At 42.0% G+C, this 27,513-nt stretch overlaps 2 protein-coding genes across 7 annotated transcripts in view; both read right to left on the bottom strand.

The window, feature by feature from the left end:
- Positions 1 to 1,715: 1,715 nt before the first annotated feature.
- hp1bp3 (heterochromatin protein 1, binding protein 3) lies at positions 1,716 to 10,634 on the bottom strand. Of its 2 annotated transcripts, XM_085354566.1 has the most exons (13): positions 10,556 to 10,634; positions 9,584 to 9,664; positions 8,783 to 8,960; positions 7,059 to 7,121; positions 6,797 to 6,953; positions 6,567 to 6,710; positions 6,409 to 6,468; positions 5,455 to 5,594; positions 5,082 to 5,172; positions 4,496 to 4,655; positions 3,680 to 3,791; positions 3,373 to 3,528; positions 1,716 to 3,178 (listed from the first exon to the last, which is right to left on the bottom strand). In XM_085354566.1, exons 2-13 carry the CDS (start codon positions 9,648 to 9,650, stop codon positions 2,659 to 2,661), a joined length of 1,848 nt encoding a protein of 615 aa, XP_085210692.1. In that variant the 5' UTR covers positions 9,651 to 9,664; positions 10,556 to 10,634; the 3' UTR covers positions 1,716 to 2,658. The 2 variants fall into 2 exon arrangements, with proteins under 2 accessions (XP_085210692.1, XP_085210693.1); XM_085354567.1 differs by lacking the exon at positions 7,059 to 7,121.
- Positions 10,635 to 12,349: 1,715 nt separating this feature from the next.
- eif4g3a (eukaryotic translation initiation factor 4 gamma, 3a) overlaps positions 12,350 to 27,513 on the bottom strand; it is a 69,120-nt gene continuing 53,956 nt past the window's right edge. For all 5 annotated transcript variants that reach the window (XM_085353428.1, XM_085353429.1, XM_085353431.1 and 2 more), the window contains 12 exons: positions 25,170 to 25,260; positions 19,264 to 19,381; positions 18,919 to 19,142; positions 17,970 to 18,082; positions 17,442 to 17,614; positions 17,049 to 17,174; positions 16,723 to 16,804; positions 16,385 to 16,483; positions 15,946 to 16,092; positions 14,811 to 14,892; positions 14,525 to 14,671; positions 12,350 to 13,344 (listed from right to left, as the gene is read on the bottom strand). In XM_085353428.1, coding sequence (XP_085209554.1) covers positions 13,163 to 13,344; positions 14,525 to 14,671; positions 14,811 to 14,892; positions 15,946 to 16,092; positions 16,385 to 16,483; positions 16,723 to 16,804; positions 17,049 to 17,174; positions 17,442 to 17,614; positions 17,970 to 18,082; positions 18,919 to 19,142; positions 19,264 to 19,381; positions 25,170 to 25,260 — 1,584 coding nt within the window. In that variant the 3' untranslated portion in view covers positions 12,350 to 13,162. The remainder of the gene's footprint in view (positions 13,345 to 14,524; positions 14,672 to 14,810; positions 14,893 to 15,945; positions 16,093 to 16,384; positions 16,484 to 16,722; positions 16,805 to 17,048; positions 17,175 to 17,441; positions 17,615 to 17,969; positions 18,083 to 18,918; positions 19,143 to 19,263; positions 19,382 to 25,169; positions 25,261 to 27,513) is intronic.

The raw sequence follows: 27,513 nt of genomic DNA, 5'->3' as shown, positions 1-27,513 counted from the left end.
GTGTTATTAGATACAGATATAAAAATACAAAAAGTTAAGGTGCAGCAACATTACAGCGATACACAATGAGTCAGTGTGATTCAGTAGTATTTAAAACCTTTATAATGATACGTGGGAATATACATTTTGCTTAAGTAAACGCTCAGAATACTTGTTTCTCCACTTTTTATCTACAGTTTATACTTCTGGTTATACATGTTAAAAGCTGACATACACCCATTGTGGGCCCGGTAACTTTTAATGTAGTTACTTTTAGTAGTTTCTCCTTAAAAAGGAGGATTTCTTTGACAGGATACTGACCAACACTCAGAGCAATGGGAAAGCAATAACTCAGTGAAGATTTAAGAAGGAGAATTGTAAATTTATAGGATTTGGGAAGCTCTCTTGGAGCAAATTTGAAGCAACTGCAGATTACAAGATCATCAGTTCAAACTGCTGTACGTGTGTATAAGTTATTTGGATGCATTGTCACACTGCCAAGGTCTGGAAGAAGACCCAAACTGTCCCCCTCAGATGAGAGGAAATTGGTTAGGATGTTGAGCAACAACCTGTAGCCACCATGGCTCAAGCCTGCCATGAAGTCAAAACTCCTGGGACCCCAGCTTCACAGACAGAGAGTGTTGACCTAGAAAGAAGCCCCTGCTCCAAATTCAACAACGTGAAGCTTGACTTTAATTTACAGCTGCCCACATAGAAAAGCAAATGCCCTGTGGGGAAAAGTTTTGCATACATGCAAGAGGGGTATATGATGTAGCATTTCTTTATTAAAGATCTAACAATAACTGGGAATTAAAGTAAGTGGAAAATATTTCAGTCTTGAAGATTTTTGCTCGATGTGCGCTAGCAATGGCCTGGTGTAATTACTTTAATTAAATGTACTGCATATGCTCTCTGAGCCCGTCCCCACGGCTATGCTAACCATTTACATTTTCTGTGGGGGGGTTTTAATGACAAAGACAATCAGGAGGAAAACCTGCTGAATTTTACAAGAAAGGATAGAGGGGGCTGTATCTGCTATAAGGACTAAGATCTTTTGGAGTTCAGATGGAGCTCCTGAAAACCTCTTCTGGTGGCAATCCGCCATCTTTTAAGTTGCGGTCTGCTGGGGCACCAGCATCTCTGAGGACAGAAGCAGGCCGATTCAGATATCCAGCTCCGTTCTGGGACGACCTCTCGACCCAGTGGAGGTGGTGAGTGACAGGATAATGGCAGCTAAACTGTCAGTCCTGTTGAAGAACACCTCCCACCCCGTGCAGCACACTCTGACAGCACTAATCATCAGCCCTTCAGTGACAGGCCACTGCATCCTTGAAGATGAGACAGAGCCCTTTCCTTTAAGCTGCTGTCAGACTCTACAAACAGGAGACCACATGCACACGCTGGGGACTGAAATCAAAGTGCAACACTGCTGCTATGCATCTAAAGATGGGAAAATATATCATATATAGATAAATTTAAATTACATTTCTTCTACCGTATATAGAATTTTTTTTTCTGTTGCTGTAAAACATTAGTTATAAGTTTTATCCGTTTATTCTGAATTGTCTACCTTCCTGCTATAATAATTAGATTTTCATCATCAATGGGACAAAGGCACTCTATGAGATGTGACATTTTCATTGCCCACTAAATAAAAATAAATAAATACTGCAACAGTCTACAAATATAGCCATTTTATTAATGACTTGGAAAAAAGCTTAACAACACAAGGGATACATGCATGCAGGGAAGTTATTATCCTATTATCCTCCTTTTTCCACAACACACATTTCTTACAGTTTGGTACTGAATACAGATGTGAAGCGATAAAATCAATTTGTGTATATGCTTGTTTACACCCACACTCACACCCACACACACACACCTCAAAAAGACATTTTCCCCTCAGTGTGACTTGAATACTAACAGTATTTTATCCTCAACTTGGCACCTGCAGGTTTAATCTTTTTTTTTTTTCCAGGGGGGCTATATCTGTTTAAATAACCAAATATAAATTATAGTTAATAATAATAATAATAATTAAGAAGGAAACTACATAAATGAGGAACACAGATTACAGTTCAGATTTGTATGCATTAGTTGCATGACTACATTTTGATTCAATCCCGGGACAAAACACAGAAATTTCAAATTTCTGTCTTTTATAAAGTACTAACAACATTAGTAACTCTTTTGAACTTTTAAACCCACTTTTCAACATAAAACTGACGCCGTTTTCACCCTTCTAGAACACTGATCTTTGATTTGAGATTAGGAATGTGTGCTGCCAGCAACTACAGAGTACACGAGGAACATGTGTAAACAAAAACAAACCAAAACACAAAAATCGAAAAAGAAAAACATAACAAAACCGAAGTCGCTACGTGGCTCTAGTTTTAAAGTATGCTTGATGTTCCTACAGTCTCCCAAGACGGCAGCCTCGCCGATAACACTAACGGAGCTTTCCTACACACTGTGATTAAAAAATACAATTCAGAAACTCTCAAAGTTCAATTAACTGGTAGGATAAGGTTCTTATTCTACAATCGAAATAAAAAAACAAAACCCTACTGCCCCATAAAGAGGGAGAAAACAATGATATAAAGAGAGAGAAAGCACTGAAACTAAAGCGGCAGACTGCTGGATATTCAGACCAGTTTGTAGAAGACGCTCCTGGGTTCAGTATTTCCCTCTCTTAGACTTGCGAGCAGACTGCTTGCTGCTCTTGGCCCCCTTTTTCACTGCGGGCTCTGCAGGGGACGACTCTGCGGGTCGTTTGGATCCACTCTTGGCTGCCTGCTTTTTAGCTGCAGGCGCCTCAGGAGGCGACTCTTCGGCCTTGGAGCGCTTGGACCCGCTCCTTGTCGTCTCCTTTGTGGCTGTAGGCTCCTTGGGGGGCGACTCCTTGGACACAGGTCGCTTGGCCCCCCTTTTGTTTAGCTTTTTAACAGCTGGTGTCTTGGGCTTTTTTGCAGGGGCGCCTCTCTTGACAGGTGTGGCTTTAGATGGCGATTCGGATTCCTTCTTAGGAGCTGGTTGTTTTTTTCCCGAGCTCTTGGCCGAAGATGCTGCTTTCTTGGCTGGAGACTTCTTTGCGAGCGAACGTCCTCTGCCTTTAGCTTTTGACTGACTAGCGCTCGAAGATTTCTTGGTTGGAGGAGGACGACGAGCCTTTGGTGGAGGCCTCTTCGGAGGTTTCCTAAGAGTCGTTTTAACAAAAAGCAGTTGTTAAAAATAAATAAATAAAAACAATTCTCCACTTGAATTGTTAATCATCGTGGGATGGATGGCTGTCATTACAAAAGACTGGACTGATATATGGAGTAGGACCCATCTTTAAACGTTTAACTACAAGCATGTAATTAGGAGTCGAGCTGCAACAGGTATATGCACCTCTTACGGGCCGGGGCTTCATCCTCAGACTCTTCCTCTTCTTCTGATTCTTCCTCGTCTTCGTCTGAAGATTCAACTGTTCGCCTTCGCTTGGTCGGAGGTGCAGCATCTTTCTTTGGAATTTCTTTGAACTTGTCTGGGTACAGGATGGTGGGACTAAGGAGGGGACAAGAAAAAAGGATCAGACATCAAGAAAAGAAAGAACAAAGAATTCCAGAAGCTGCACAGACAAAGCTCCTTTATCAGACAGAAAGAAAAATAAATTAAGTATTAAAGGGTCGGGGATTTCCAGATGCAAGTGAAATACCTCGGGTAGAAAGGGAACGACAGCTGGTAGGTCCCGTTGAAGCCGTGACCAGTAATCTGCTCCATCCATCCGAGTACTTTACACTTTGTCAGGGTCCTCCGAAGATTGGCCACTAAAGAGAAGAGAGAAAAAAAAAAGTTCTGCTGGTGACGCCATTGTTGATGCAAAAAAAGTTTTAACTGAAACTTGTGCTATGTGTGTTTGAGCTGCTGGCTAATTTTTTAATAAAGAAAAAAAAAAGAAAGAAAGAAATTATAGTCCTAATCAGCTGCAGATATCAGATAGTCGTGCAGATCCTCCATCATCCTGAACAGCAGCTGGTGACGGTAGTCCTTGATATGCTGTGCAGATGGTGATGAACTCAGCTCAGTTCTCCACCGCCTGCAGGTTCTGAATGGGTCTCAGATAATATGGAAGAACTACCGTCTGCAGCTGCAGTTCACGGTGAAAGAGTTTAAGTCCACAAAACAGAGAGACCGCAGAATGACACTGAGAACCTCAACAACAGCGACCCGTCAGTCTGCTGTTAATGAAACATGGCTAGCAGCAAATTAACTTTCAAAATAAGAGTGAGGGGATAGTTTACTAGCAAAACACCAAAATCATTGCAGAAGGCTGAAGGGCTCAGTCATAAGAACCAGGTTTAAAGGGTTCACCTGCTGCATTTCTTGTGATTTGTTTAAAGAGAAAGCGAGTGTTGTGTCTAGTTGTAGTTTCAGATGGTGCAGCGTGTGTAGATAAGGCACCCTTACTATGTCCATGTAGTGCAATCGGTCTCAGGAATCCTGTTGAGCCACGTAGGATTACCTAACTTACCTAACTGGTACTCCTTTCTGTCCTTGTTGGCGTCTAAAAGGTATCGCCGTAGAGTTGTGGTGCTGCAGGTTTTCGGTTCATTCATGGCTGTGATAGCAGCTGTGATGGCGTCCTCCAAAGTGCCACCCTTGAGCAGGACCTTGTTGCCGGTACGCTTCAGCTGGTGGGTAGAAGCACTTTAGGAAACAAAGTCTGCAGCTCTCTCACGTACAAAGAAACAACCTGTCGTTTACCTCTATGCAACAGTATAAAAGAACAATGAAGCCCGAGCTGGCACACTGACTGGCTCTGTGGTCCTGTCTGTGACGTGGAAACAAAGCGGGTCCTGAAATGTTTAGGTGTTAGTAACTGGTGGCAACTGCTACATGACTATCTCAGATAGGTCCGACTTTAAAAAAATAAATAAATAAAAAAGACATTATCTAGAACTGCTCTGCTATTTCATTTTCTGTTAACAGAAGACATTTTTTTTGTCCAAGGAGGCCTTTTCTTAACCAAAAATGAAATGTTTGTTGCCCATTAAAAACAAACAAACAAATGCATTCCTCTTTTTTGAGCAAAACAAAGTGTTAAGGAGGAGACTTACCTGGAAAGTCCCCCTCGCTCCTTTCCCAGTTATTTGCTCCAGTTGCCCTTTCTCAACAGCCCTCACCAGGGCGGACTTCAAGACTTCTGGCCTGAGGAGTAAATCATCTTCAGCTTACAGCTTTTAAACACAATACAGTTAAAGCAGTACCGGTATGTCAGTACACGTGCTGTACAATCATTCCACCCTGGAAAAACAGTTTAAATATTTAAAAGCCCAAAATTACCATGACATTCCTGCCCATGATGAGTGTGTGGCAACTTCTGACCACAATGGCACAACCATCTTTTATATACGAATTAAACGAGTCAATGATAAAGAGCACCTTGCATCTTGAAACAACATTAGACGGAGAAGAGGTGATACGCTGCACCTGTTTTCGATGTTAAAGCTGGGAAAGTGCTGCTCCAGGTACTTCTTGATCAGGTTGTAGGAGGCCTCTTTGGGCTCACAGAGCCGAGTGATGATGAGAGGAAGAGCGTCTCCCAGAGACTCCTGCTTCTGAGCAGCTTTCTAAAACAACATCCATTTACAGACATGACAATTAAAACCAAACATATCCCAGTCTCGGGGAAAAATGGGGAAAAGGAAAATGCTGACACTACACGTTAGGCCCATATCAAACACTTTACCTTAATTAAAAAAAAAAAAAAGTTTAAATCTCCTGCAAGTGCGTCTCCTTGGGGACATCTAGACCACTTCCTTTGCAGTCACCAATTTCAAAATTGTACCCTGGAAGTCTCTGATGATTTGTATGTGCAAAATGACAATTTTCACTCTGCATTTCAGCAGAAGACCTTCTCCACATCTCAAGGTGACAAATCAGCTAACGCTCACACTTCATAGCCATCCAGTCGCAAGTTACAGACCAAGAATTTGTCCTTCTCAGAGTGTCAATCTGCTCTGGCTTTGTTCGGAGAATCCCTTCAACATTAATTGTGGCATATACAAGTGTGCTGATGATTAGAAACACTGGATCCCCCCCCTCATTCTCTTACAGAGAGAATGAGAAAAATATGCATCAAAAATGAGGAAGTTGTCAGATCAGGGCTTCTAACAAGCATTTGTGATGCAGAAGAGTACCAGGAGATGATCGTTGAGGTGTAGTCACCTTTGTTTTACCTACCAGCTGTAGTGCACATGAACTGGGCTTAGAGCAAATCTCACAACTGAAATGATTTATAGCATTCATATACATGCTACATCCAGATGCTTGGCTCGACTTTAGGACTTCAAACACGGGGAAACTGCTAACACTCAACCCTGAGAAATTCCCAACACCTATAAAGTATTAAGACTGAGCATCTTGCAAGTTGTTGTGACGTACCTTAGACAGGGGAGTCTGCTTCCCAATGGCGAAGGTCCCTGAAAGACCTTTCCCCTTCAACTACGTGAGAGAGACAGTTAAAGCACAAGCAAGTAGACTTAAAACCACAAATCCTTGAGAAAAACAGAGCACTTCTGACAGTTTCTTGGCTCCTTCACCTGCTTGATGGTTCCCTTCTCCAAATGTTTCTTCATGGACTTCTTGATGAGGAACTTCTTCCTGTCAAGCTCCATCCCTGGGTATTTTTTCACGATATATTTCATGACAGATTGGTATGAAACTCCAGACCTGTCATTGCAAGACTACAAAGGAAACGGACAACGAATAAATAAATAATCGAGAGAGCGGCTGTGTGCCGAGAGATTCATTTTACAGTGTTTGCACACACCGTGATGGCTTCAATGAGGATGTTATCCACTTTGTTCTGAGTGCCAGCAAAGTTGGTAACAGGGACCTTTTTGCTCGCAGTGACGCTAGCCCACGCCGGAATCGTCCGTTTCACCTTCTTGACTTTAGACTTCTCGTACTTGTAGCCATCCTTCAACCTGTTGCCAGAAGCAGCAAGACACAATTTCAGTCATGACGGTTGATTCTTTAAAAGCGATATTTCACTGTGATCGTTACCACCCTTATCTTTATCACATCCTCACCTTAGTAGGAGAACATAGCAGTGTGTTGCGCACTGTCCAGCCGCGCAGTCCTTGCATTTGTCACTTTGTCCGTTTGTCACCGACAGGAAAGACAAAATGAAATTTGAGAACATCTGTCTTAATGACCACCATGGTAATTTGACCCTCACTGAATTGCAGTGCTAATGATCAATGTGCAAAAAAAAAGAAAAAAGAAAAAAGGTGAAGGTCTGTTTTGGCAAGGTCTGGGAGAAGAAGAGGAGGAGGCCAAAATTCTATGTTACAAAAGCTAAAGTTTATAGGGGGAGAAAAACAAAAACAAAGGAGTCCGTAAAGGCTTGTGACCAGCCCAAAAACCGTGATCATCAGAGCTAAACTAAAGTGCTAGATTTTATTAGAAATGTGAGTATATATCACTGATCACTTGGACTGGGGCGTTAGAAAATCCTCACACTGTTACGATGCCACTGTCCTCTCCTCCTGGACTCCTCCAAGACTGCGCACATCTGTCTGATGGCTATGATGTAGGGCTGCCACAAACGATTATTTTGATAGTCGACTAGTCACCGATTATTTTTGCGATTAGTCGACTAATCAGATCATCATCCATTGGACGTAAAACTACAGCTTATTGCACCAGCAGCATCTGCTCTTATATAACTATCATTAGCTTACAGCTTTAAGTGTTTAAGGTCTGTGCTAACTAAAAATAAAGACAAGATGATAGTTTATTAAATTTTAATGAAATTTGCAGATTGTTTCGGTGAAGTTTAATAAACTCCTTGCTATCTAAACTATAACAGGACACTGGAGTATATTCTGGAGCATCTCACACTTCTGATAATCAGCTGTCTGCTTGACGTTTATTCAGCTGTGTAAAAACTATAACTTTAATCTCAGACAAACTGATTTACTCAGGAACAAATAAAATACAAAAAAAAAAAAAGCCAAACAATAACATTTTAAGTTATCTAAGTGACTCATATATATTTAACCTGAGTAGCGAAAGACAGCGGTGGGTTTGAAAACGATTTGCGGGGAGTCCGGTGTTCTCACGGCTCTAGTGAGCCTAGCCCCCGGCTCGCTAACGAGCTAGTGGGTAACAGATGTCTCCGAAAACGTCGGAGCGCTTTTGAAAATATGTGGTGTCCTGATAAACTGAGCAGATATTTGAGGTTTACACAGCTACATTCTCGCCTGAAAATATGTTAAACGTTTATTTTGTGACCCAGAAAGAATAATAAGAGTAACATTAAAACTAACTAGCTGCCGCCATTGTTGGAAACTGCGCTGGGCCGCGCTATGAATTCTGGGACACAGCTGCTCCTCCTTCTTCTTCTTCTTCTTCTTCTTCTTCGGGGTTTAACGGCAGCTGGCATCCTTGTACATGCAGTGCTGCCATCTTCTGTTTCAGTCCGTTATTACACTCTTAAATCCTGCCACTTATTCCTGCGTCTTTTGTGATCTTACAAAGCTTCAAACGACGCGTCGACTATTAAATCAGTCGTCGACGATTTTGATAGTCGACGTAATCGTGACTAGTCGACAAATCGTGGCAGCCCTACTATGATGCAGGGAATGAATGTGGATGTGACAACTCACATCTTTTAGAAATGCAACACTGCACGAGAGGAGCAGTCTGCAGTTATCCAGCAGAGGTAAGGATAATATAAACAGATAAAAGTGCTATCAAAGTGAAATATCGCACTGTTCACGCTTGCAGACTATCTTATGGTGAAACTCACTCTTTCTTCTCTTTCCCTTCTCCTTCCTTTTCCGCTGCAGCACCGTCGGCCTTTTCCCCGTTCTCTGCGGGCGCCGTCTTGCCCGCAGCGCTGCCCTCGTCGCCATCGGCTGCTGCGGCTGATGACGCGGCCTGCTCCTTTTCGGTAGCGGGCGACTCCTCCGAGGAGGCTTCAGGTTCTGAGAAAGCATTAAAAATAAAACCTTAAAAACACTATACCGCCTTTATTTTTCTTCATAGTGTAAAGCTGATATTATTAAACTTACATAAAAGTATGACTCGAGGTCTTTAAAGTTTTTAATGAAAAAATAAAACTGGAAGGGAAAATACTGCATTACATAAAATGCAACATTAGTGTATTTTTTTTAATTAAAAAAAATAAACAGGAACATAAAACAACATAAAAGCATAATGAGGCTTTAGTCCAAATGTGTGATAAATCTGCAGGAATATGAGTCAAGTGACACAATTAAGATGATATTTTGAATTACTTATGAGACAAAACTAATACTAAAACATTTTAAATAAAACACTAATCATTAAACAACCAAATCTATATGAAACTGTAACTATATAATATAAATGTGAATGTATAACTGCTATAAAGTATACAAGAAACCTAAATTACTCTATTTTCCTAATAAATACTGGAAAAAAGAACTGGAGATGAGTTTTGCTCGTTCTGTGTTGAGAGAATGAATGATTGGTTGAAGTTGAACACTGCGACAGATGCCGCTGATGGCTGGCAGGGGGCGGGGCCAGGGTTTGACAGGGTGCAGGTGGAGGACTACCTCACCCTTACCTTTCTCTGCTGCAGCGGAGGGGGTCTTCTCCTGGGTCGGAGTCGCTGCTGCTCGGCGAATCGGCATCACAGGAGATTTACCTGAAGAACCAGAAAAGATCATGAGCACAACCATTGTTTGGCTTTGTGAGTGAAATTTTTGATATGCAAAATTTAATCACTTCGCAAAAAAACCCCAACTACATAAACCGTACTGTACCTGTGGATCAATGAAGCTGATATTTACCTGACAAATAGCTGTTTTTGTTTTTTAAGTTCTTTGAAGTTCGCCTTTTATAAATTAGTGCATCCGTAGATTTTATTTATTTTACAAGTAAATTATTAGGATTCAAGATGTGTTATTAACGGTATGTTTGAGTAGTTATATCACCAATTTCAGGTAATTTCTTCATGTCCGTCAGGTAAACAAAACATGCTAAACTTAAATCTTCAGAATGAGTTCTGAGGAATAAAAGATACAATAAAGATTTATAAATTTCACACTGCACATGTACAATTATTACAGCTCATAAATATCTGTTAATACTAGTTAGAAATTGGATAGGACTGTTGGTTTAACTGGCTTCACTGGTTTGAGGCCCATTTTGTGTATGCACAGGGTTAAAACTGCCGCTGGTGCCAAACCCCCTTCATTCATTGAGGCCTTTTATCCCCCAACTGAAGAAAAGGTGCTGTTTGCTTTACGCAAAACGCTGAGCGCCTACAAAACGGCGCAAAGCTTGCCCCGCTGATGGGTCAGTCTCTGCCAACGGATTTCCATCACGTCCACGGGAGCCAGAGGACGAGGTGCCAGGATTTTTCAGCAGTTTTCGCCATTTTGTCCGTCGGTTTATACACACAATAATGGCGTCTCACAAGGCAGATGAAATTCATTCCAGCTGCACAAAGTGAAAACCCCCGGCTGCTTCCCGAACCGTATCCGTGCAACTGCATGTTTAGCAAACAATTTCTCAGCACGCGAGCCAAACTTACCTTTAACACGTCGGGGAAAACGGAAAAACACTTTGGGCTAAATTTCTGCACGATCCTTTATTTCGATTCCTCTGTTTACGAGCCCCGCCCCGTTAGGACTGCAACGTGCTGCGTCACGACGCACAGCGAAGGATTCCCACCGTCGAGGCTGACCCACCTCCACCTCTATCCCCCTTCTCCACCCACACAAAAAGCAAGAAGAAAAAAAAAAAAAAAACACCAAAACAAAAGGAAAAATCTCAAAAGAACAAGATGAAACTGCTTGATACAACCGTAGAAATAATAATAATAATAATAATAATAATAATAATAAATACAAAAAACCTAAAAAAAAAAAAAAAAAAAAAAACTATGATCAAAACCCCCAAAACGAAACAAAAATATCACGTTAAAAAAGGCTTTGTAATAGATTTCTATCTAATCCCCTTAAAAGAAATAAACAACACAAAAACAGAAACTGTCGAAAACAAATACAAAAAATAAAAAATTTAACAAAAATAAACTACAAGCTTGTTAAGAAACACAAAACAAACAATTATAATCATTATAGTTTGAAAAGACAAAAGGCATAACATCATTATGTCACTCTGGATTTGAGTTTTTATAATTTCTTAATTATTATTAAGTCAGAATGCTGTTTTTCCTGCTTTTTTGTGAATTTTCTTTGACATATCCTAACAAAAACTTCATGGAAGATGTTGCTTATTTCACAGCTGAGATATCCTTGAATTCAAGAGCAGTTTTGGCCACACAGGTAAATCCTGAAAAGTGAAATCAGAGAAAGTGTTGCTCACATGTGTGACGGGATAATGCCTGGATGGACAAAGCTATAATTTGTGGGATCTGTAGTTTTTGAAGGGAACAATGAAAATGGTTATCTTGATTAAAGCTCCGAGTTTACTCTCCATTAAAGTGGCAGACATCCAACTTTAATCAGAACAGTATTTAGATTTTGACGAGCCAGACAGATTAAAGAAACCCTTCAGGGGAAAGTGAACAGCTAAAAACAAACACGTTCTATTACAGCTAATGGTTTCATGATGCTGCATTACAATGTGCTGCTGCTGTAAAATCCGCAGATCGTTTTCTTAATTGCTTGTTTTCTCTATATCAGTCAGTTTTACAACACCCTGGGGTTTCTTTAAATTGTTTTGTCAAATAAGCTGAACATTTTCTAATTTAAGCTGCACCATTTTGCAAGAAAAAAAAAAAAGACAAACCTCAAGTGATAAACCATTCCCCAGAATAGCAGCCAATAAACTGTCATTGACGGATACAAAGAAAAATGGCTGTAATTCCTCCACAGTTAACGCAATACTTTTGTTAAACCCCTCACTTCAATCCTGTCTTAATTGTTTAAAATCCAGTACCGGTGCTCAAAAACCTATGAAACCTGTAACAGTGACAAGAGAATCGACCTCATCGGTGAACGTGTGTCAAAGTCATTCATGCTAGGAGTGTCGCCTGCTGCTGTAAATCTAACCCAAGCCCTAAAAGCACATGTGATGACGGGTGCGTGACGTAACAGACGTTAAATATGAACGTACGAATGTTTACATCGAATACGAGCATGAGAAGAAGCGCTGCAATGATTTCAACTTCCCGGTGGCTCCAGGGGATTCCAGCTGCTTCTTCCTGGATTTAAAACTGTTTTTCTTCAAACACTGGCTCAGTTTATTAGACATACACACACACATACACACACGCATCAAAAAAATAATCTGGCAACCCACCTTTCCCCCCAAAAAGAAGAGACGAAAACACGAGAATAAGCACTTTTTTAAATACCTTTTTTTGTCTTTAATGTATTTACAAGCTTTAATCTGCTCTGTAGGTCTGAAGTGTTACAAGCATGTCATGTTCAGCGACTCTGGCCATTTGCTTTTTGAAGTTGCTCATTCCATCTGAATGAATCTGGTTTGTTCGTCTACGTTTGTGTGACAGTTCGGACTTGCATCGCTTCTTGAATGCATACCTCTACCTCTCATGAGGTGTATGTACATATCAATGCAGAGCAAGCCAAGGCTCAGGGAGACACTTCTTGGTTATTACAAGATAACCTTTGACCTTGGACAATGTTAATAGTTCCTGTGCATTCAACTCCTCTTTTTTTTTTTAATCTTTGCTTCCCCTTCATCCCAAAATAATTTTGCTTTACTCTGTTTTAAACCAAACAGTGTGGAATCCGGGGAGGCTGTTTATTTCACAATTATTATTTTGTTATTATAATTAATTATATTGTTATTTCTGCCGTCTTGTTCTCATTGTGAGCATCTGCAAATGTTAAATAACTTTCATATTTGCAGTCCTTAAAAAAATAATAAATTAAAGAGTCCAGAACCTATGTATCTTTTAAGTCTCTTCTTAAAAAGTAACAAAAGAAAAGTAAGTTAAAATTTAAAAAAAAAATATTTTCTATGTATAATACAGGTATTTAGTGCTTCCACCGTTGGGATCCAAACTCAAAATGGCGGCATGTTTCAGAACCGTACCGCAGAAAAAAATTCCAGCCGTAAACATGTCGTCCTGCCCACGCAGCCATTTTGAAAGTTTGTTCTGCTGCGAGGATACAGTTCTACTAAGTCGCGTCCCCGGGTGTCTCCCTCGTCAATTATCTTCAGACTCCTCCTCTGCCTCGCGCAGCCAGGTGAAGAAGGCCGTGACGGACTTCAGGGCCACGCCTTTGCCCTGCTCCTCGGCCGGGTCTTTGCTCGACTCCCACTTGTAGAAAGCGTCCTCCGAGATGACGTCCTCATCATACAGGCAGTCAAAGAACATCCTTAGGAGGTCTAGAAGACAGACAAATATTCAACTGTCACCTTGTTTGACAAGTTCTTTTCGAAATTAGGTTAAAGTTGAACCCTGTTCCTTTTCATTCTAAAGGAACTAGAAAATAAATTTAAAACCAGCCAGAAGAGAAACAAGACTGATTGAAAAGTTACATTAACACAGTGAAGCCTTCAGGCAGGCAACTTAAACTTAAAGATTAGGCGTATTTTGCTAAATTTAATTCGTTTTTTAGTCGTCAAGACTTGAAACCAGCAAATGAGCACAGAAATTAATCAGGAAACAGTTTACTGAGGTCACAAATACAGTCAGCTGAAGACCATTTCCCCCCCATACACATTCTATATAATCCTGCCTTTTTGCAGCTAGAGAAGATGCCCCCTGCTGGTCATTACAATGAATGCTTGTTAAGGCAATACCAACTTCACCACAGTTCCATTTTTCATGCTGTTTCAGACTTAATCAGAGTCTTATCTTCTGTCACTGCTCTGTTTAGGGTGTATGGAATGGTACAAGACCGTAGGCTTGCAGTTAAAAATATAAAACAAGGTAGATGGAAATAATTTTTTTATGACCGTAGTAGAAAGCTACTGAAGTCTAGTGTTTTGTTCTTGGTCTTGTTTGGTTATCTGTGAGTGTTTGTGCACCTGTGCATGTAGTTTATGAATGCAGCTTTATATGCTTTATCTGACAAAGTGACACTCTAACCTCTTGTCTAAATACAGTCACTACTAGTTTTCATAGAATCAACATAAGCAGTAAAAAAAATGTGACCATCTTTTATATACAGTCTATTGCAAACCCTACCTAACCCATGTTGACATAACTGCAAGATATATTTCCTTGAAACACATTATATTCTTATACCTTGAGAACTAAACTGCAGTGAAGTTCTCATCAAGTTTATTTATGCAAATCCTCCACAGAGAAACACTGAGACTTTTAGTTCAATCATTCTTTACCTTGGAAACAGCCACTAACTATTAAGAATTTACTTGTAAGAACTCTGTGGTGAGATCAAGTTCTTTAAATGAATAAAAAAAAATGTCTTAATCATTACATGTACAGCCACTTGTAGCCAGTATTTGAGCTCTAATCAGCAATAACAAAAGAGAGGCGCTAGTAAGGAAAGCTAAGAGCAGCAGGTTTTACTAGTTTTATAAACTATGATGCAGAACTTACTTGGAGGCTGATCGAGGGCAACGATCAGCGCCTGAAGTGCATAAAGTGCTTGCAGCTGTCGCTCAGTGTCTGAGTTAAGGTACTTGAGTAATACAGGCAATCTCCTCTGGATCATGGCCGTGTCCACTCGACAATTGGTGTTATCATCTGTACAGCAAAGCAGGAGGCAGAGTGAGTGCATGCTGAGCCGGCCCGCTCGCAATTTGGCAGAGTGTAAATATTGCAATCAGCGGTGGGATTTAAGCAGAACAGAGAAGTGTCTTCTCCAGGTGGTGGAGTGGCTTACCTTTCACTGCTGCCTTACACACAGCTGTCATCAGAGCCCTCAGGAAGGGAGACGAGCTCATCTGTGTTTCATCTAGATTTGCCTGGGAAACGGAGCAGAACTAGCTGTCATTGTCACATGACTCCACTTAGCAGGTAAAAAATACACTGCAACCTCACATAACTTTGCAGCAGCACATGTTTTAACTATGTTTTCCCCTTCAAACCATGTTTGGATTGCGTCCTCTGCTCAAACACTCAACTTCAACCACACCAGGATTATATTATACTCTGTATCAACACGTCACTTAACACCTACTTGTCCGCGAATGATCTGATACTCTGTTCTACTGTTCACCATATTTGCACAGTGTTTGAGTTATTTTCTGACATTTTTAGTAGTGAGTGCAGCTGTACAATGGTAAGTGGCAAATGGGTTGCATTTATGTAGTGCTTTTATCCAGAGAGCTTTGTAATTTCATACACACTGTTTGCTCAAAGCCAGGAGGCATGCTGCTGGTCTGACCATCATGAGTAACTGGGGTCAAGGAATCGAACCACAAACTCTGGTATTGGTGGACTTCTGAGCCCCAGCTGTCCACTTCTGTAGAGTCAGGTACTATAAGAGCAGGCTACATTAAAACAGTTGGCATGGCTTCTGGTTCTATCGTCATTCGAGCTGGCTACCTCAAGCTTGGTCTCCTCAGACATCTTTAACACGTCGTCCTATTCATGTATTAACATAACAGGATAAAGATGAAAACAGGAAAAGTAAGAAAAAAAATACAACTGAACAACAATGATGAAGCACCACGAGGTGCAGCGCTCAACATAAGAGAACAGAACAGAAAGACAGTGGAAGGCAGAAAAGTCACAAAAACGTTCAGTCCTTATATTTATGTCTCTTTTTAATTGCACCAAAGGCTGTAAAAAGGCACATTTTCAGAATCCTATATCTAAAAAATTAAAGCGATGGAAGAATAAAAAATGCAAACACCACGTCTGTTCTCATTCCATACTTTTAATTTAAAAAAAAAAAAAAAAAAAAAAAAAAAGCAACACAGCAAACGACGGCCTGCCGCTCCTCCCTGCTTTTAGCCACTCGGTCACACAGTTTGTGTGATGTTTGAGCTCCTGAGTAACGTCGCTTGTCATACCTCCACCCAGTCAAAAATCTGCTCATCACTGGCCATATCCTCCAGGAGGAGTCTCTCCAGATGCTGGCTCATCTCCTCAGGAGACAAGACCCTTTCGGGCAGAGCTGCCTCAGGATTGGAGCTGTCTGACTGAAGAAACTGGAGTTTCTGTTGATGTGAAAATGACAGGAGAGGACAAGAAATGAAAAGGTGATGAAAAGGGGGAAAAAAAAGGTTTTCCTGTTGTCTGTTTACATAGTTTTCTATAGAATTCCTAGGTAACACCTGATGACATCATGCAGATCTCAAAAAACAGCAACACATGAGCGATGAGGAAGCAGTGTGTAATCACACAATGAAAAAAGCTAAATTTTTGGACCCTAATGTTAACTTCTATCTGACCTAGTGACCAATGAAAGAAATCAAAATGTTGTCAAGTCTGAGCCTGACACTAACCAACCTGTTGTAAGATGAAGGCCTGGACATCCTCTCCCTCTGGAAGAATGTCGGTCCAGTTGAGGCCAGATTCCCTCCATAAAGAACCTACAGTCCTATGGCTCTGTGGAAACACAACAAGACAAAAGTTAAACCTCTCCCCTCACACACATCTTCTTGCATTTTCAACATTTTGAAGGCGAGGATAAGGAGCATAGATACTTACACAGATATATTATTCATTAGTCCCTAATCTTCATTGATTAAATGTTACTGAGGTCATGAGAACAGATAAAAAACAAACAAACAAAAAAGTAAAAATAATCATAAAAAACAACAATATAACATCTAAGCATTGCTTACCATGTGTTTGCATAGTAAGTGCAGTATTTCAGATATAAGGATCCCAGCTCTTCCCACAGGAAGCAAGGGTTTGCTTAATTCACTGCAAACAGAGACGAAAGAAATTGAAGTATACATGTTTTTCCCCCTGTCACACACAGCTTTGTTTACAGCAAATGTGCAATCAGACCAATTATTTAAACACATGTGCAGATGTAACCCTCATGTTTTTTTTTTTTTATGTCTGATGGAAGGTAATCTGAGACTAAAGTGTAGATAAATTGGTGGCAGAGGTGAATTTATTTCTGAACAAATGTAGCAAATCTTTCATTTTCAGTTATTTGTACCTAAAGAGCTCTTTCATAGAGAAGCCCCCCTCCTTCAACACAGGGCTGAGCAGCTCAGCCAGGTACAGCCAGATGTGAGGAATGTCGATGGCCATGTCGTCCGCTTGCTCCAGCGTGTCTGCAAACCTGAGAAAACAAAGACAAAGAGAAGACCAAGCAGTGATTAGATGTGACAGTGCTTCAAACTTTATTTCCACTTTAATAAACAATGTTAAAAATACTGCAATGTGCTTTTTAAAGGATATACTTTCACTTTAATGTGTATTTCCATTGCAAGATTGGTCCAAAATTTCAGTGCCAAATAAATCAAATAATAAAAAATGGGTAAGAAGAAAGTAAATAGAAGAGTTCTAGTGATCGATTGAGTATTGGCCACTGAGCAAGTGAACTGACCCTTTGTAGAACTGGGCCTTGGGCACGGTTCCCTGCTGCACCAGCTGGAAGAAGAGCTGGCCCATGTGGTCCCGTGTGATCTGACTGCGCTCTAGGGTCGACTCCACCCCAACGCGCACAAAGATGTGAAGCTGGGAGCCCAAGTCAAGCTCGTCCACACACTGGATAGCCTCCTGCAGAAAATGAAGATATATTGTCAAAACTGATTCAGCTGGAAATTACTGAAAAATTTAAATACTGAAATTTTCCATTCTAGCAATTATAAATCATTAAAATATCAAACACGGTTCATTATCTTACCCTGCTGGTGGATTTAAACTCACACAAATCTTGGTTAAAGCTTACAACATATCTTAAAGGGGTATGAAAAATACAAAATGCATGCTTGCCTTAAAGAAAATAACTTATTTAATCATGAATGAATCTTCTGGAAAGATCACTGTTAATATTCATGTAAAGCAGAAGCTTGCTGATGCGTATTAGAAGTTGTGCACCGTAAACTTCACCTACTGCTCGTGAATGTCATACCTTGTAATCATTTATGTGTAGAAATTCGTCAATAATAGACTTGGACTTCCTCTCGATCCCCTCCTCAGACAGGGCTGGTCTGTCTGGGGTCTGGACCACTGGCTCAGGTTTCACTGTAAACATATAAACACAAGTCCCAACTTTGCCTTTTGGTGGAAAGAACCGATGGCTGCTCTAAAAAGTAAGTTCAACACACCCCACAAATCTTCTTCTTATCTGGATTGAGTTACATAAACACTGACAATCAGGATAAACAGTCACACGAAGGTGGTTGGCAAATAGACAATTATACTCAGGGATTTCTAAACCTAAGCACCATATAGCAGTATAGTGTTAAAAAGTGCAGAATGAATATCTGTGTGTGCTTATAGTGTTTGAAGTTTTCATTCGAATTGAAAAAGTGCTTTATAAATAAAATCTATTTAAAGCCAGGAAGGAAAGCTGGCTGTGCAAGTTAATAGACTCATTACTACTGACTGATCATTAAACCACAGGAAAATCTGACTACATTAGCCTACAACACCGTAAAGCACATCAAGAGGTGTTAGATGACCTTAGAAATATTGAAGTAAATAATTCAAACTGGTAAGTAGGTTTACTACTTTTATATAAAGTCAACAAGCAAGTATATGGTAATACAACCCTAAAAATGTAAACAGGTTTCTTTTAATACAAAACTACAAATTTTCTATAAAATGCACCAAATCAGGTGTTCCTGAGAATTTAAATTTCCTACCAATGCTCATTTAAAAAGACCTCAGACTCTCTCACTATCTGAGTATCAATGTCCAGGAATGATAGGTATTTGATTGATGGAGCTTTTGTACATGAAATGTACCCTGGTAAGAAGTGGGCTACCTTGTTAACACCAAAAACTCAGGGTTTCGCTTGTTTTCACCTGAAAACTGAATGAAATATGTAAACTGCAGAGGCTGAGCAGTGTTCTCACCAGGCTCCCTGACTCTACTGCGCTCCATCTCCGTTTTGTCCTCCGTGACACTCGGTCTCCGGGGCTCGGCTCCCTCTCGCTCACGGTCTCTTCGCGGCTCCTCTGGGTTCGGACTTTCCAGCAGCTCTTTAGAACTTCCTCCCCTGATGAACGGTCCGGGCCGTGCTGATGGCGCTGCAGAGATTAGTGGCTTGTCACTGCGCTCTCTGCCTGTACTGGCACGACTTTTTGTGAAGGGGGGAGGAAAAAAAAATCAAGTCAAACATGATGTTGCTCAATAAAAGGATATTCGAGAAATCAGCAGACAATCAGGAGGAACAAATAAGAGCTGGAGTTGTTTTTTACCTTCCTAGAGTTCTCCTGGAGTCATATTCTGGGTTCTGGGGAGGTGTAGTGGAGGGCTGAGGTGAGAGTGTCGGCTGCAGTGCAGAGTAACGGTTCAGGCCAGTTGTCCGTGACAGGTCTGTAACAGGAAGAAGAAAAATTCAATTCAATTCAATTTTATTTATATAGCGCCAAATCACAACATAAGTCGCCTCAAGGCGCTTCATAGATACAGAGAAAAAAACCCAACAATCATATGACCCCCTATGAGCAAGCACTTTGGCAACAGTGGGAAGGAAAAACTCCCTTTTAACAGGAAGAAACCTCCGGAGGAGTGATCACATTTGGTGTTATTAAATCTCAGTTCTATGTATTCCCTACAGCAAAGAAAGACACGGCTCAAAGTGGTCTAACTTACAAAATGATCTTTAATTTTACATATTCCGGAATATGGAGACCCGAACACACTAGCTCAGGTCTGAAGCACAAACAGGAAGCCTAGTTATTCATATAGACGTCACACAAACTTTAAGTTTCGATCAAACACTCTGCTTAGTTTCACTTTCTGCCTGCAGTTACCATGCTCTGCAAAAACATGCAGTTTCCTGTCAGCCTGCGACCTAGTCTCAAAGCTGGCCCTCTCTTATACATAATACAATATAGTCAACAAAATAAGCATTAAAATATATATTTAAATCCCAACAGTGTCAAATCAGCCAGAGTGCTGATTCGACTCAGTCACTATGCAGCATAATCTGTCCATAGCAGCTTTAAAAGTCCAGCCAACCCCCAAACGTATGGATGCCACAATCCACTTCGGCCCTGAAAAGCTTCTGTCACCCACCTATACTTATCATTTCATGGTTTTCATCTGCAGGTCCCACTCTTGTAAACTCCAGAGAGCCTGAGAATTACTGCTCCATTACTCAGCAACTAATGAGCAGACCATTAACTTTAACTACCCAACAACCAAAAGAAATAAAACAGCAGTGGATCAAAAGCTATTCAGATACATAAAGGATATGACAAAATGTAAAATCAAAGCTTTCTTTTATTAGCTTTGAATACTTTTGATTGCAAGTAATTCATAATAAAACATTTATGTTTTTTTTTTTGTGTCCCGTTTGGATCTTTAGCCATCAGAATTGTTGTCTTAAGGCCAAGAAAGATGCCAAGCGGATTTATTTTACCAAGTGGATCATCATGGCCTTGCCATATTGGTCCATTTGATTGACCTTTATTATAATTATGAATTTATTTTATTTTCAGTTGCTACAAACGGGACAGGACAGGGAGAAAGAATGAAAGAAAGAGAGGGAGAGAAAGAAAACCAAAGGGGAGAAGAGACGGTGAGAAGGGGGGGAAGAAAGAAAAAAAAAACAAAACAAAAAAAAAAAAACACCTGGGTCACCTGTATGGAGAAAAAAAAACAGAAGAGAAAGCAAACAACAAAGAGCAACATAGTAAAAAAAACAAAACGGCACCATCACAATAAACTAGCTAGCAGTAGATATCAGTAGATACTAAATAATAAACGATATTGTGCAGCACGCAAGATAGACAGTGCACAATGTGCTTTGAGGCAGCAGCCAAGAAAGATGTAGTCCGCGTCTGTGAATACCCGTGTGTACACCTGTGTGCATACCTGTGTGGATCAGCATGCTTGCATTCCAAAGGTTTCTCCATGTAACGATCTGCTAGGGAGTGTGGGGAGCCACAGCCCCGTCCTCCAGGGTATGAAGCAGGTATGGAGGAGATCAAAACTCCAGACATCCAGAGGCCCCCAGAACACAAGAGACCAAGGAAGACCAACAGAGGGGCAGCCGCGCCACTGTCCCAGTAAGAGCTGAGGAGAGTCCCAGATGAGGGCTCACTCAGCAGCCGCGGAGCAGAAGCCAGGGGGAGTTGCAGTGACGCGCCCGTGAGCTCCGCCGGCAGCCAGCTGTGCCTGAGTGACCGAGCCCCAGGCCGAGAGGCCGGGGGCACCCCACCTCCGAAGTGGCCCGAGCGAGCCCCAGGCTCCAGGCCCCGATAAGCGGCCGCCAAGGAGTGAGCCGGTGTGTACCCGGACGCCCACCCCCACACACAAAGAACCACCAACGCACCGACACCTGAGGGAGTCCGCCACTGGCAGGGGAAGTGGTGGTGGGTGGAGATAGGCCTCCAAACCTTGGAGGGCATAAGATGTCCCCAGAGAGGTGGCGTCTGATACCCAACCTGACATATAGACACAGACATACAGGCACACACAGACACAAACATCCATTCCCTCATGCTCTCATATGCACTTACTCCACACTCAACCAACGTGGAGACAGACATAAAGAGACGCTGTACAACGATCACACTCCCCAAGCGTACTCTACGAACTGGGTCTAGGTACCCTTACCCCTGGAGGGGGGAACTGCACCCAGACCCAGGTGGTGTTACCCTTTTCCCTGCGGTGGGGAGAGGCAGACCGCCCCGACTCCGCAGCAGCAGGGAGGCCCCACACTCCAGACCGCAGTCGGACGGCCAACTCCTCCACCTAGCCCTCCCGCTCCAGCAGGCCGCAGAGAATGGGGGTGAGAGAAGACTCCAAACCTCCCTCCACCCGCTCATTGTAGTGTTGATGCATGTGTGTTCTAAGGTGCAATTAAAACCCAGGAGGGCATGGAGCTACCTGCTAGAGAGCAGCAGGTAAGCGCATAGTCCCTCCTGCTAGCCCTCAATGTCTACGTGTATTTAAAATTGAGAGGTGGGCAACGACGCCAGGGGTGAGGTGTACACCCTGATGGTAATTTGGACTCCGTGTATCGTGCCCACCTATATGTATGTGTAATGAGAGTGTGAGTAATGTGAATGTCTAAGTTGTGGGATAAAATTGAGGCAGAGGCAGCCAGAAGGGGACGGGGGGGGGGGTAGCCTCCTCTGCACCCTGGTGACATACCCCTACTCCAAGGCCCTGCATGTGTGGGTGGTTGTGGTGGAGCGGGAGGGGGGAGGCAGCTGGAGATGGGGAGGGAAGGAAGGGAAGGGCAGGTGACCCCTCCCTGGGGCCTGCTCCCCCGCTGACCCCAGTAGGCACCCCCATACTCCGCGACCCGCCAGGGAAAGGGGGCCCAGGCCCATCCAGACCGGGGCCCAGTGCAGCAGCGCCTCCCGGCCCCAGTGCAGCAGCGCCTCCCGGCCCCACAGAGCTCGGGACAGTCCACCCAACCCCACCACAGAGAAAACTGCACCCACCCCACCATCCACTCTTCTTCCAGACTACATAAGACAATAGACGCCCAGGCTGAGATCTTCCTCCACCTCTCCTGTATCTCCCCCTCCTGCAGAGAGTTCCTGAGGAGAGGAAAGCTCCTGCAAGGTGTGACAATCTCCCCCACCAGTTGAAGAGCCCCCCAGGTGGCTCGACGCACCGGCGGCACCCTGCGCCAGGGATGGGCCCCCATGCACCCACCCGCCCACAACCCTGGCAACACACAAACCAGGACCCAAGGCCCCGAGGCCTGGCCAGGGCCCCAGCCCAGAGACGGCACGCCCCCAGAACCTCACGCCCATCCCGGACCCACCCAGGGGCAGCCAGGCTACCAGGTCAGTAACCCACGTCCGTCAGCACAGACCCTCCCCTAGCCCCGCTGCACGCAGCCACGAGGAAACAGTCACCCGAGAGCCAAAAGAGCCCCCAACCGGACATGACCGCTACCCCGGGTTGAGCCCCCCAAGGAAGATGCCTCCGGGGAACCCCCCGACGCCCTAAGCTTGTCCCTACCCCCACACCAATCACAACAGTGAAGGTGGGACCAAACTATGACCCCCCACTAGGTGATGGAGCTGATCAAAGGAGCCCAGAGCAATTGATCTGATGTGGTGGCAGAGGCTGTATCAAGACTAATGTAATCTAATAGATAATTTCTATATTGGTTAGAATTAAGATTATTTTTATTTTTCCAGTTCATGAGGACTGTTTTCTTGGCTATGCATAGGGCAGTGAAAACCATATGGGCGATATTCTTTTCTGAAGTGACATTATCTAAGCTGCCCAACAAACACACTAAGGGGGAAGTTGGAATGTTACATTTCAGACACTTTGATAAGTCTTCACATATCTCGCGCCAAAACTTCTGAACTGGTGGACAGAACCAAAGAGCGTGGATGTAATTGTCTGGTGTATTGCCTTGACAGTGTGAGCAGTTGTTGGAAGATGTAAAGCCCATCTTGAACATCCGATGACCTGTATAGTGCACTCTATGAAGTATTTTGTATTGTATTAATTGCAGACTGGGATTTTTAATTAATTTAAAGGTTTTTAAGCAAATCTGAGACCAGAAGTTTTGGTCTAAGCTGACTGATAAATCTGCTTCCCACTTTGCAATAGGAAGGGATATTGATTCATCTAATTTAGAAAGTGTTCTGTATATTTTAGATAATAATTTGGGGGATTTAAGAGTAAGGAAATGTGCCGCACTTGGTGGTGTTTGTAATTCAACTTGACTGAGGTTAAATTTCTTTTTTACTATGGATTTAATTTGTTGATATTCTAAAAATCTTTTCTTGTTGATCCCATATTGTGCAACTAGTCTGTCAAATGGAATAAATTCTGTTCCCTCTAATATATGTTCTAAGTATTTAATTCCTTTACAACTCCATTCTGGGAAATTAATCATATTATTGTTTTGTAATATGTCAGGGTTATTCCAGATAGGTGTACGTTTGCATGGGATTAATGAAGACTCCGTTATTTTTAGAAACTCCCACCATGCTGTCAGAGAAAAGCTGATGTTGATACTTTTAAAGCATTCATGTCTTTTGATGTTTGAGCTAATAAATAGTAGGTCTGAAATCTCTAGATCCTTGCATAGTGCCTGTTCAACATCTAGCCAGGGCTCATCTAAGAAGGTATGTTTTGACCATTCTGAGATGAACTGAAGCCTGTTGGCTAAGAAGTATTGGTGAAAATTAGGCAGATCATTTATGGTTATTTGAAAGACCTTTCCAGGTCAAACAGCAACACCTTCCCAATTTACCAGGGGGAAAAAGCAACACATTGGGAATCACAGCTACACAGTTTTTCCTGCATACAGGAATGTTTGGCACTCCCCAAAGAGGTTTTATACAAAGAGGATAATACTGTCACTAAATCTAAACTAAACTAAAACTAGGCATTGCTACAGATGGTTACTGAGACATCTGTGTGAAAGTGAACCGATCATGCTGATGCACACTGTCACCCACCAAAGGCCTTGAACTCACAAGCTGAACTTTTTTTAAATATAAATCTCAATTTATGGAGAGAAGTGTTTATGCCTGCAAAGCAATGCTGCTCCTAAGGTTGAATTATTTTGAACTAAAAGTGCTGCGAGTGCATTGCACTGGGGGAGTTTTTGCCCTGAGGACTTTGAGCGCTGTCAACGCCGAGCTTCACAGGATTTGTATAGAAAATTGATGCTTCCTGTGGAGACGGAGCCTAACAGCCACAGGTCAGAGCGTGGAGAGTGTGGAAGAAAGCAGTCTTTGTTTTCAAAAATTTCACACAGTACCTGCTCTTCATGCATCCTGATGCTTTTACTGTGACACATCTGAGCCAGCTGCAGCTACAATCTCACCATCAGACCTGATTTTCGACATTTTTGGGGGGCCAGTCACAAGGCACTGAAGATGTATTTCTTATCATTTCTAATGTTATTCCATCGAGTCTCACTGACAGCCATTTATTGTATTTGAAAGATGTTTGTAAATTGCCAAAACTGACTTAGTGTCAATAAATCAGCAGCTGAAAGCTGAGCGATGCTCCCAACTTTGCCATTTTGGTGTTTTAGTACAACTAATGAGCCTCTGAGACTCGAGATGAAAAGACTGTTATGACGACCACAGTTTGTACAGTGTGCTCGGTTCTGTTTTTCCAAGTTTTGCTAATGATGTTATAGCTTGTTGTGGCATCTTACCTGAGTCGCTGGCTTTGGCTCCTCCGCTGCTGCCCTTCACCCACGTGACTTGAGCCCGTGGGCCGAGCTGGATCTTCTCATCCATCTGAGGCTGCGGGAACACAATAATTCAGAAAAAAAGCTTCACAATCTCTGCCTTTAAGCTGGAGAGGAGCAGTATTTTAAAAGGACAAGGAAGACTGACAGGTATAAGGCCAAAGGAAAAATGTAACGTGAGTGTCAAGTGAGTATCCAGTTAAATGGGGCTGTAAATGACGATAGCACCTAAAATGCTGCCTCTATACCAGACAGCTTCTGGGATATTTGGTTCTCTCTTATAGACTAACAGTTAAAACTGCCAGAGTGCTTCCAGCAGAGGGCGCTCCAAAAATGAACTAACTTCTTTTACCCAGCAATAGTTATAGTTCCATCAGGATGTCAGTATATGCATAACTGAGCATGTAGAGTTATGTAGATGGGAACAGAGGACATTGATGTACTCGGCCCAGTTATGATTATCCTTAAGAGTCATCTTGAGTCTGCGTAAACAGTTATCTTCTGTGTGCAAAAAAAAAAAACACCAGCCAGCTGAAAAGGGGCTTTAACATGAGATGAAAAAAACAAACACATGTTGAATGGAAAACAAACTTGTCACAACATGAAAACCATCCCACAATTTGTTTATATTACAATGCAGAATTGAGAAAGTTCAGCCAAGTCTGAGAATCTGAGAGAACAAAGCAGCCGCACATTACCCACACACCATCAGACCCATTACACAACATGCTGCAACAAAACACTGTCTGTGACAGGTTTCTAATTAGAGCTCATTTCTGATACTTCCATCATCACTGGTGCCTCCTGAATTGACGGATTCACTAACTCACGGGTTTTCAAACCTTTTCTAGCATGCCCTTTTTTTGAAGCCAAATTTTTTTAAACCCATACCCTGCAATTTTGTTTAAAAACTATTAACAAGAATCCAAATTTAATTTTAGTGAGAAACAAAAAGTCTGTACAACAATCTCGTCTATCCTGCCCTCCAAAATTACATTATTTTATCTTAGTTTTCCCACGGTGCTCCAAACTCCTCAGTCTGAGAACAAGTGATTTTGCTAACTGTGAGGAGAAGAACTAATCAACATAATGATGATTTTTCTTAAAAAAAAAACCTGTTTAGACAGTCTGCTATTTTTAGATCTCACTCTGGAAGTTCTGACCACTTGTTCTGGGTGCTCAAACCTGTGCCGAGAGCAAACATCAATTCTGTTTCAAACTGACCCCAATTTCATGTGAGGGACAGTCATCACTGGTGCTGGCCGCTACACCTCCAGTTATGATTGAACAGTTTTCATTTGATGAGTTCAGGCCAAAGTCATGGTCTCAGGTGAGGAGTGAGACCTGGTGCATGTTCATTTTTAAGAAAAAAAGAAAAGAAACATTCATCGTGTTGTTCACTTTGAATTTGTCCCTCGGGGTGAGACTGTCAGCCAGGAGTTCTAATGTAATGTCCTGAGTGATCTGAGGGGGAGTATTCACAGGAAACAATATGAACTCGATTGTCATTGTATTGGCTAAAAGTGCAAAGAAAACGGATGGATTTTCATGCCCACATCAACAAAATCTTTGCTCACCGGCCAGAGGTGCCTTCCTGCAACACTGCCCACATGCCGAATATGTAAATTCAGTTGAAAGATCATTGTTTTGACATCACAGAGTTTACTAGTCACATAGTGAATTTTGCTGTGTGGGGGGTAAAAAAAACAAACCCCACTATTTGTACGTAAAAACTCCAAGGACTCTATTTCAACGCCACTAGAAATACTTAAATAAATTAAAAATTTAAAAAAAAAACCCAGCAATGGCAGGATGTTGGTCAGGTGACAGACAGATTTTGGAGCATGTGGAAAACCAGGTGGATTGCTGGCTGTGCAGAGCAATAGCTGAACTGAACAGAGAGTCCAGAGTGCAGAGCACTAATCTGAGCAAATAAAAGGTGAAATTGAGAGCAGAGCAGCCAAATTGAATATGTTTCTGTTGTGAGAAATAGAAGAGCTTCAGACTGAGGCCGTGCAATGTGCACAGAGGAGGAGAAAAAGGAGAAAAAGGCTGATCTGTTCACTTGAGCAAAACTCATTTTAACTTTCCAATTAGTTTCTTCTTCTTCTACCATAATTAAATATACATATATATTTATGTTATTAGTTTTGTCATTGTACTTGTTAATAGAATAATAAAACATTTAAAAATCTTTTTGTGTCAGCAGAGAGTTTGGAATTTGAGTATCCTGACAATCCTACAGGTTGAGATGTATCATGATGTTGCAGGCAGTTTCTCTGTAGGAGTTTCTCTTCCAGTAGAAAAA

Source organism: Diplotaxodon limnothrissa, linkage group LG5 (assembly GCF_057381915.1).
Source record: "Diplotaxodon limnothrissa isolate DT_005_m linkage group LG5, D_limnothrissa_male_GT1.1, whole genome shotgun sequence".
NCBI lineage: Eukaryota > Metazoa > Chordata > Actinopteri > Cichliformes > Cichlidae > Diplotaxodon > Diplotaxodon limnothrissa.
Note: the sequence above shows the minus strand (reverse complement) of the source record. Positions and strands in the feature narration are given on the sequence as shown.